This window comes from Silene latifolia, chromosome 11 (genome assembly GCF_048544455.1).
Source record: "Silene latifolia isolate original U9 population chromosome 11, ASM4854445v1, whole genome shotgun sequence".
Lineage (NCBI taxonomy): Eukaryota > Viridiplantae > Streptophyta > Magnoliopsida > Caryophyllales > Caryophyllaceae > Silene > Silene latifolia.
The window spans coordinates 10747075-10757892 of NC_133536.1; the positions used below are offsets into that span (position 1 = coordinate 10747075).

Here is a 10818-nt window from a genome sequence, read left to right on the forward strand (position 1 = left end):
TAGTCATTTGGTTAGTATATACTCGCATCAATCTTCTTATACTTGAAAGTGCAAGTTGGATATGTTAAGGCTTATAGACCAGAAGCTACTGAAAAGATAATGATTGACTAATAGTCGTACCAAGTCACCAATTAACTGCTAGAATTCTGGATCAGAACAATGTATGATGCTAGGGATTTCAGCAAGGTTATCACAAAATTTATCGTACCAAACCCGTTAAACATGGATTTTTTTTTTACCGAAATTGAAATCAAAACCGAAACACAGAAACAAACAAACAGCCAGCTATGGGAACCTATTTTCTATATTCAAATGTAACCTCCTCCTGAAAATCATCACTGTACAAAAAGAACAAACTTAAAAATGAACATTATGTGAACACATTTTTTTATACAATTTTCTCAATGTAACCTCACAATTAGATAATCATTGTATAAAAAGAACGAACTTAAAAATAAACACCTACGTAAATCCATTTTTTTAATAATTTCTTCAATTTTGAAATCGAAATCGAAACACAGAAACAAACAAACAGCCAGCTATGGGAGCCTATTTTCTCATTTTGTTAAAATATTTTTGTGTAAAAGAACATACTTAAAAATTATCTTTACAGGATGCACAAGACGAGACAATACCATTGTTCCATTTGATTCGTCAGAAAACCAATTAGTACAGTCAAAGAAAAGAGGGATTTAAAATACAGAGGAACGGTTGTAAGCACAACGATAACACAATAAATATTGCCATCATTATTATTTCCTACATAATATTTTATAATATACTAATAATACTCCCATAATATCATTATATCAAATTATTTTTTTTGATAATACTATTCTCTACCCCACTACAAGTTCTGAGATGTGTTGGATGAGGGGCCAGTCCTCCCCATTCGGTGGTTGACATCTTTCCTTGAGCCTCATGGAACACCCGTCAATCACGAGTGTCTGGGGAGAGGTGAGTTTGGGCATCCATTTTGGCACGGATTTCAGTTTGGGAGAATTATAAATGTTAAGAAATCGGAGGGAAGTGCAGTACCGTATCCCCTCTGGCAATTCCTCCATCTCTTTCAATCCAATCAAACTCAAGGTTTGAAGGGTACCAGCAAGGTTATGCCATGAATCCCCACCAAACTCCACATTTGGACACTCATCTATACGCAAATACTCCAAGGCAGAAAGATGCTCCAACCATCCTCCCACGCTCTTAAGTTTTGGGCATCTTTCAATGCTCAGGTATCGCAGGGAAGAAGTTAAACAGGTCGGAAACTCCTCCATTCCTCCCAAACTCTCCATTCTCTCATCACCCACTATAACTAACTTTACAACAAACTGAGAGTACTCGATTGGCATTGATTTCAGCCACTCCAAATTGTTGATTTTCAGTGTCTTCAATTTGGGTGGCTGATGACGAGGCAACATCAGCATTCTTTTGGAATCATAAATTCTCAGATATTCGAGTCGTGGAGATGAAGGAACAAACATCATTTTTTCACATTGCGCTAGGGTGAGATCCTCAAGTAGAGGAAAACATGGAGATGATACCCATGCTAGACGTGCTTCTTCTCGGCTACTCCCACCTTCATCAGGGTTGACCACATGCGCCCTTGATTCTGATGTCCACCACCACCCTTTTAACTGAGGCAACTCAGAAATATAGAGGTTTTGGAGGCTGGCAAAAAAGGACGATCCTTCACCCAGGACAAGTGTTTCCGAGTCAGCATCCATCACATACTCCACATTCAAACATTTTGAAATAGTTAGCGTTTTAAGGTGGCACAGTTTCCCAATTTTCCAAGGCAGATGCAACAGGTTACTGCAATCTTGGATCTTCAAAGTGACAAGATTGGGGAGATCAAATGACGCCGAGTTATCTCCTTTCCCCGGCCATCTAGGTATCGTCTCACCATGGTACCCACTCACCTCTAATCTCTTGACATCATGATGAGGCTGCATCTCTTCCAGCAATGCTTTCTCGGACTCCTTGCTTCCATACTCCTCTCCACATCTAAAGTTAATAAAAATCGTATGTAGATGTTCCTTACTCCTTAAATAGGCTCCCCCGCCATGTTCTTCCTTCACAAATTTTGCATCTTTCAGTACTGCTATTTCAATTGTTAAACTCCCTTTTAATTTATTGAGGTGTTGTAAGTCTTCCAACCCATTAAAACATTGCTTTGAAGTTGAACTTGGTCCCGCACCCACAACAAATTGACAAAGTGTGCGCAGAGAGGTCAACATACTCATGTTTGCTGGCATACGACTGAGCGCATGACATCCAGCAACATTTAAGGTGCTTAGATCAACCAGTTTGTTCACATCATCTGGCAATTCTTGTAAGCTAATGCAAGAGCACAAAAGTAACGTCTGTAGATTAACTAGCTTTGTTAATGATTTGGGAAGAACTTTTATATGGAGACAAGATGAGAGATCTAAACTCCTCAAATGCAACAGATGACCGACTGATTCTGATAAACTTTTTTCCACTGTATAACTCAAATCTAATGATCTTAAGCATGTCCATTTCAATAGTGATTTACTTGCTAGTAATTCGTCCATTTTACAATCCCTGAAATGATGCTTTATTTGAAGGCACGTACGAATATTAGTCTTATTGAAGATAAGCTCTGTACGAGGGTCACTCGCAAAAGACACATGGTGAACTCTTTTACTCACATTAGAAGTGTCAAAATTGAACCTACAAATCTCTTTGCCGGCTACTTTCTCAGCATAATCATGCAAGAGATCATGTATCTTAAACGAGTAAATCCCCCCGAATTCACCCTTGAGTATATCTTGGAAAAAACACCTTTGAAGCAATATAAGAAAGTATTCCTCGCCCAAATTCTCAAAATTAATGTAGCCTTGGGCCATCCAAAGTTGAATCACCCGTTGCTTACTAATCCTCCAATCCTTGGGGAAGATAGCACAGTACGCAAAACAAGCCTTCAAGGAAGGGTTAAGTTGATCATAACTTAACTTCAATATGCGGGTCATGGTATCATTACTTTCACTAAGACAATCTAACCCTTTGTCGCGAAATGATAACCACTTAGACTTGGATTGACCACGCAGAAGACTTCCTACTACTCTAATAGCAAGGGGGACATTGGTGCACTTTTTAACAATCTCTTTCCCAAGTTTAACTAAATCATCATCTATTTCTGTTGCTTGAAACGCCATCCTTTCAAACAAATCCCATGACTCCATTTCTGACAAACCTTGCAAGTCATGCACTTGATCACCTCCGATCATTTGGGCAGTTGTTTTCGAGCGCGTAGTTACGATTATCCAACTCCCTCTTCCCCCTACCTTCAAATACCCTTGGAACTTCTGCCAATCATCATAACTTTCAGTCCACACATCATCTAACACGAGCAAGTATTTTTTCCCTCCGAGTTGCTGGTTAACTTCATGTTGTATCCCCTCCAAAGACGTTTTATCATTAATGAACGGTCCTTCCACAACCTTCCCTAAAAACCCTTTCAAGCTCCACTGATCTTGATCCTGATCAGCAATGCAAGTCCACCTCTTGATTTGGAATGCCTCACTGACCCTAGGATCGTTAAACACAAGTTGGGCAAGAGCGGTTTTTCCCAAACCTCCCATCCCCACAATGGCAAGCAAAGAAACATTTGGATGATCTACATTATGAGAACCCAACAAGACACCTATAATCTTCTCCACATCTTCCTCCCTCCCGATGATTTTATCACACATAAAAGAAGAAGTCTCCTCCTTTGTAAATTTGATAGGCTTAAAGTCAACTTTAAAACTAAACTGATCACTCTTAGAGGCAATTTTGTTCAACTTGTCGTTAACCATTTTGACTTTACTCGAAAGTCTGTGAGTAAGAAGTTTAAACCGAGAAAAAAAGGATTTCACCTTGTTGCGTCTGAGCTGTTTCTGCTTGGCAAGGGTGAGGAATTCATCTAATACATCATCGGCGTCGTAAACAGCATCTTTGAGCTCTTGAATGTAAATCTTCTCCTGGGAGTTAAGAGAGTCCTGCTTGGCATCAGCATCCTCAAGAACAGCTCTGACGGTTTCGACTGTATTTAGGAGGTCATCAAGCTCGGATTTGCAGTGAGAAAAGGAGCAGACTGAGTGCATCTGAAGCAAAGTTTGAATAGCAGCAAGGATAACTTGCACTACAGACAACGTATTTGATAGCTCCATCACTGATTTCTCTGAGTTATTTTGTTTGTAAATGCACCAGTATAAACTGTAGATCTGAAATAAGTGGTCTACAAGGTTACAACTTACAATAAATGAATTGCTTTCTTCATTTCACACCCACAAATTACAGCTATTGCAAATAAGTGGTCCCACCGTCTTGGTATTCAATTAGTTAACTAAAAAATGATTGGGACGAACGAGTAATAGCCAAAAAAATAACAGCTCGTCTCACTTACGATGCCCGTGAAAAAATTGAAAAGTGGTCTGAGTGTGACTACCAGCTTACTACAATTACAAAATGACAATTGGTCACTTTTTATAATAAAATGATTACATTTACCTCGCTGTAATTTCCAACCGTTACAAATGCAGATCTGCTAAAAAATAAAGAAAATTACGACCTCATAGTGACTTCGTATAATGCATTCAAAATAATCCAACAGTAAAAAATTTAGAAAATCTTTAACCAAAATAAAAATTAGATAAGGATATATTTTTTACCTCAGTAGTTAAAATCTTGACTTGAAATTAATTGGATTGACTTCGTCTTCATCAACGTTTTTCTTGGTGTTGTTATAACACCACGGGGACAATGCGTTGCGCCACTGGATTTATTGCGGTATGACTGACTAGTAAGTCTCCCGTATCCGTCACAAACTTGTGATGGGTCAAATATTACCCACTTGGATAAATAAGATAAAAGTAAAAGTGCCTAGGAAATCACAAATGATTTGTCTTTTTCTACTCAGTTGGATTTTATTTGATCCGTCACAAGCTTGTGACGATATCGCTCTTCACAAATGAGCTGACAAATTACCACCTATCTTTCTTTCACTCGATCTGCCTTTATCAGCTAGTCGTCTAGCCCATCCTTTGGTGAGTGATGTGTTTCACTTTGAGAGCTTTCAATTTCTTCCTTTGGAGATTTAATTACCTGGGTCAAACTAATTGTGATTTTGTGCGGAGATGAAATAGTTATAACATAAATTCTCATTTTAGATCGATACCATATTTTAGCAAAGAACCTAAAATTAGAACCCAAATTCTTATTTCAGACTCATGGTATCACCTGAAATTAAGACAGATAAAATGTGACAATTTTACGATAAAATGTGAACATTTCTTGATAATTATTACTATCAATTTATTGTTTAAAGTGACATATATAGTTATAAATTTTTATAGTTATAGTCATTTTTTATTATAAAATGTTCACATTTTTCTCATCTCAAGTTAAAACCGTCTTAAAGAAGATTAACTGGATTCGAAAAGGGAAACACAAAATTTGATAGGATGTGTTGTAAACTTGAATTTGTTGATTCAAATTAACTCGATTTGAAATGCTCTAAATTATACTTTGTTTTTCATTTATTTACTTTTACTTTTGGAACGTTATTTATTAATCATTTACAAGTACATTTTTGTGTGTCAAATGAGGCGCAACTGCGCAAGACATGTACAGTATATCGGGTCCTTCGGGTAGGAGAAGGGAAGACCTTGAACTCTTCGGTCATTTACATGAAAATAACACAATTCGAGTAAAATAGAGATACACCCTGCACCAATCCGCGACAACTTCAGTCGGAAAGTGTATAACATCATAATCCATGACAACTTCAGTCGGAAAGACGGGAAAACAAAGATATCTCGGCCATTTTTGACATAATCACCACAAAGTGATCTCAACGGTATCTAGGAAAACATCCATTTATGCCCCATTGAAAATTCAGCTCTTTAAACTTGTATCACAAACCACAATTCAGTAATTACTCTATTCAGGACTTCAGGTAGCTAGCCACTATCAGGTATGGTTTCATCAATCCATCAATCGCTATAATGTCTATGTTGTAGGAATAAGTGTAAGACGGTTTTATAAAAAAACATTAGCTCTTTCGTAAAATGGTTGTATCAGACACTTGCCTCATGTCGCATCAGATACTCCTAGATTAGTCATAGTAACGTAAAGTTGGAATCACCACAGTTCAACCTCCACCAATCCGCGAGAATTTGAGATGAAAAACAAAGATCTGCCATTGTGTCTTTTCTTGCCAACATTAGCCTTAAAACAGCAGTGATGGCAATTTTCAACATTAGCCTAAAAACAGCAGAAGACAATTTTCAACAAAGCGAAAAACAGCAGAGACGCAATTAGAATATCGTCCTCCTCTTCCTCATAAAAAAGAATTTGAAACAATATACCATATAGATATTGAAAAATACGATCAAAGGTACGATTTGGAGACCGCAATAAAGCTCTCTTTAAGAAAATAGGAGACCGCAATAAAACAAATAGAATTAAAAAGAATGTGAATATATGAATGATATGATAGAGGATTACGTGACTGAGTATCAACTACTGCTATCATTGTATTTACCAGCAAATATCTCTTAACTTAATATCTAGCTCACGTAAAAAGATGAGATGTGGTGGATGAGGGGCCAGTCCTCCCCATTCGGTTTTTGGCATCTTTCTTTGACACTCTCGGAACCCAGTACAATGTCAAGTTTCTGGAGAGAAGTGAGTTTGGGCATCCATTTTGGCATGGATTTCAGTTTGGGCCAATCCCAAATGTTAAGATATCGGAGGGAAGTGCAGTACTGTAACCCCTCTGGCAATTCCTCCATCTCTTTTAATCCACCCAATTCCAAGTGTTGAAGAGTAGCAGCAAGGTTATGCCATGACATCCCACCCAACTCCACTTTTGGACAGTCATGTATACGCAAATACTCCAAGGCAGAAAGATGCTCCAACCATCCTCTTATGCTAACAAGTTCCGGGCAATTTTCAATGCGTAGGGTTCGCACGGAAGACAATAAATAGGTCGGAAACTCATTTACTTCTCCCAACCTCTCCATTCTCCTATCAGACATTATACCTATCTCTGAAAGAAACTGAGTGTACTCGCTTGGCATTGATTTCAGCCACTCCAAGTTGTTGATTGTCAGCCTCTTCAATTTGGGACATGACAAGGGACGACGAATGGACCGCATATCTGCTCTGGAATCATATATTGTGAGCTCTTCGAGTTGTGGACATAAAGGGACAAACATCATATTTTCACAATATACTATACGGAGATTCTTTAGTAGAGGAAAACAGGGAGATGATTCCCACTCTACTTGTCCTTCTCGGCTGCTCCTACTGTCATTAAAGTTGACCATGTGCGACCCTGATTCTAATCTCCGCCACCATCCTTTTAACTCAGGCAACCAAGATAAACGGAGGTTATCGAGGCTGGGGAAGAAGGATGATCCTTCATCCGAGACAAGTGTTTCTGAGTCCGCCACATATTCCATATTATCCAACATCGAAATCTCTAGCGTCTTAAGGTGGGGCAGTTTCCCAATTTGCCAAGGCAGATTGAGAAGCTCACTGCAATCTTCGATCCGCAAAGTGACAAGATTAGGGAAATCGAACAACGCCGAGTTATCCCCCCTCCCTGGCCACCTCGGTATTGTGTCACCATGATACCCCTCCAACTCCAATGCCTTGACATCACGATGAGGCTCCATCTCTTCCAGCAATGCTTGCTCAGACTCCATGCTTCCATACTCCTCTCCGCGTCTAAAGTTAATAATAATCGTCTCTAGGTGTTCCTTACTCCTTAAATAGCCTCCCCCGCCATGTTCTTCCTTCACAAATTTTGCATTTTCAAGAACTGCTAATTCAATCTTCAAATCCCCTTTCAATTTGTTCAGGTGCTTTAGGTCTTCGAACCCATTAAAGCATTGCTTTGAAGCTGATCTTGTTCGCCCACCCACCACAAATTGGCAAAGAGTGTGCAGAGAGCTCAACATACCTATGTGTGTCGGCATACATCTCAGCTCATTACAGCATCCTACATTTAAAGTGGAGAGATCAACTAGCTTGCTCACATCATCTGGCAGTTGTTTTAAACTCTTACAATAATATAAATTCAAAGTTTGGAGATTTACTAGCTTTGTTATTGACTTGGGGAGAACTTTCAGATCACTATTGTATGAGAGGTCTAAACTCCTCAGATGCAACAATTGACCTATTGATTTTGGTAAACTTTTGGCCTTCGAATAACTCAAATCCAGTGACCTTAAGCATGTCCATCTCAGTATTGATTTACTTGCTAGTAAAAGGTCCACTTTAAACCCATGGTACCATTTTGAAATTAAAAGGCACGTACGAATTTGAGAATTATTGAAGATCAAAACTGAACTTACACTAGAGTCATCCAAAAGAGAGAGATGGCGAACTCTTTTAACCACACTAGAAGTATCAAAACTGAACCTACAAATCTCTTCGCCCGCCACTTTTTCAGCAATATCATGCAAGAGATCATGAATCTTAAACGACTTAATCCCCCCAAATTCATCCTCGTCTATATCTTGGAAAAAACACCTCTGAAGCAATATAAGAAAGTATTCTTCGCCCAAATTCTCTGAGTTAATGTAGCCTTGTGCCATCCAAAGCTCAATCAACAGTTTCTTATTAATCTTCCAATCCTTGGGAAAGATAGCACAGTAGGCCAAAACAAGTCCTCAAGGAAGGGTTAAGTTGATCGTAACTTAACTTCAATATGCGGGTCATCATGGCATCATTACTCTCACTAAGACAGACTAAGCCTTTGTCGTGAAATGATAACCACTCAGACTTGGATTGACCACGCAGAAGACTTCCGACTACTCTAATAGCAAGCGGGACATTGGTACACTTTTTTACAATCTCTTTGCCAAGTTTAACCCATTCTTCATCTCTTTCTTCTCCTTGAAATGCCATCCTTTCGAACAAATGCCATGACTCCTGTTCTGACAATCCTTGCAACACATGCACTTGATCACTTTGAATCAAATGGGCAGTTTTTTTCGAGCGAGTAGTTACAATTATCCAACTCCCTCTTCCCCCTACGTTCAAAAACCCTTTGAACTTCTGCCATTCATGATAACTTTCAGTCCACACATCATCTAACACGAGCAAGTATTTTTTCCCTCCAAGTTGCTCCTTAACTTCATTATGTATGTCCTCCAAAGACGTTTTATCGAATGAGAGAATCCTTTCACCACCTTCGCTAAATGCCCTTTCAAGTCCAACTGTTGTTGATCCTGATCAGCGATGCAAGTCCATCTCTTCAGTGGGAATGCCTCAGTGATCCTAGGATCGTTAAACACAAGTTGGGCAAGAGCGGTTTTTCCCAAACCTCCCATCCCCACAATGCAAAGCAAAGAAACATTTGGGTGATCAACATTATGAGAACCCAACAACACACCTACAATCTTCTCCACATCATCCTCCCTCCCGATGATTACATCAGACAAACAAGAAGTCGTTTCCTCCTTTGTAAATTTGATAGGCTTAAAGTCAACCTTAAAACTAAACTGATCACTCTTAGTGGCAATTTTGTTCAACTTGCCGTTAACCATTTTCACTTTACTTGATAGTCTATGAGTAAGAAGCTTAAATCGAAAAAAATAGGATATCACCTTGTTGCCTTTGAGTTGATTCTGCTTGGCAAGGGTAAGGAACTCATCTAACACATCATCGGCATCGTAAACAGCATCTTTGAGCTCTTGAATGTAATTTTTCTCCTGGCTGCTGAGCAAGTCCTGCTTGGCATCAGCATCCTCAAGAACAGCTCTGATGGTTTGGACAGTGTTTTGGAGATCATCAAGCTGGGATTTGTAGTAAGAAATAGAGCACACTGAGTGCATCTGAAGCAAAGTTTGGATAGCACCAAGTATAACTTGAACTAAAGACAACGTATTTGACAGATCCATGATCTCTGAGTTTGGAATGATTTCTCTGGAGTTTTTGTTTTGTTTTTCTGTAAGTTTGTAAATGCAAGATTTCAGATAAATGGATAAGCAGGCAAGATTTCATAAGCACATACGCGTTTTGTAAAATTAGTTGACTTGGAAAAGACTTTTGTCATTGAAATGTCAATGCCAAGTAGGCCACTAGGACTGGAGTTCGGTTAGATTACACCCACAACTACAAGGAAGTAATTATTAATTCTACAAAGGTAACAACTCAAAGTTCGAATAATGGAGAACTCAACACTAATAAGTTCAATTTCTTTTTTGAATCAAAATTTTCTCATTGAATCTTTTATTACAGATTTCTTACACAGATTAAGGAAAGATTTGTGCTCCATGTACCGCCAATGAGTTATAATTAAGATACTCTTGTTTATTAAAGGGTCTGTTTGGCAAACAGTAAAATCGTATTCATAATAGTGGATGATGTTAGAAAAATGCAGTTATTAGCAGGTTTGACTATCAAATTAAATTAGAAAAATTAAGAAAGAGTGAGCAGGTTTAAAGCCGACTACAAAATTTTTGTAAAAAAAAAATTATCTATGTACCTAAGTGGAGTCAAACCCACAAATCCAGCGCCTACTTACATTGGTGGTTCTTTTTTTTACCAACTTTAGACCGAACATATATAAACAGTAGACGGTCAAATACTACCACATAGTGGCGGGTAATAAAGAAAAATCTTTTGGCATTTCTTAGGTAATAAGTGGAGTGATTTGGTATATATTTGACCCGTCTTAAACGAGAATTTGTGATATGAAGTAGAAATAATTGTGGAGTACAATTACGAGTATTTGACAACACACGTTTTACATTTATAGCACAACAACCGACCAAACGTACTTGCAACATGTTT

General features: G+C 38.4%; 3 protein-coding genes across 3 annotated transcripts in view; all 3 read right to left on the reverse strand.

Moving 5' to 3' along the window:
* Positions 1-619: 619 nt before the first annotated feature.
* LOC141610985 (putative disease resistance protein RGA1) overlaps positions 620-10818 on the reverse strand; it is a 49261-nt gene continuing 39062 nt past the window's right edge. Inside the window, exons 9-10 of the mRNA XM_074429335.1 lie at positions 4680-6237; positions 620-4232 (exon numbers count right to left, since the gene is read on the reverse strand). Of these exons, the coding sequence (XP_074285436.1) occupies positions 840-4178 (3339 nt within the window). The 5' untranslated portion in view covers positions 4179-4232; positions 4680-6237 and the 3' untranslated portion in view covers positions 620-839. The remainder of the gene's footprint in view (positions 4233-4679; positions 6238-10818) is intronic.
* LOC141612909 (putative disease resistance protein RGA1) lies at positions 6579-8615 on the reverse strand. Its single transcript, XM_074431656.1, has one exon. It carries the CDS (start codon positions 8613-8615, stop codon positions 6579-6581), a length of 2037 nt encoding a protein of 678 aa, XP_074287757.1.
* On the reverse strand, positions 8641-9923 carry LOC141612910 (putative disease resistance protein RGA1). Its single transcript, XM_074431657.1, has 2 exons — positions 9347-9923; positions 8641-9251 (listed from the first exon to the last, which is right to left on the reverse strand). The coding sequence occupies exons 1-2, from the start codon at positions 9921-9923 to the stop codon at positions 8641-8643; spliced, it is 1188 nt and encodes a 395-aa protein (XP_074287758.1).

What these genes read in the sequence shown, in the direction of transcription:
- LOC141612909 (XM_074431656.1), bottom strand. Translation starts at nt 8,615, where the DNA reads ATGGCACAAGGCTACATTAACTCAGAGAATTTGGGCGAAGAATACTTT.
- LOC141612910 (XM_074431657.1), bottom strand. Translation starts at nt 9,923, where the DNA reads ATGGATCTGTCAAATACGTTGTCTTTAGTTCAAGTTATACTTGGTGCT. An exon ending in TTGCATTGTGGGGATGGGAG is followed by an intron (nt 9,252 to 9,346) that starts GTTTGGGAAAAA and finishes ATCGCTGATCAG; the next exon opens with GATCAACAACAGTTGGACTT.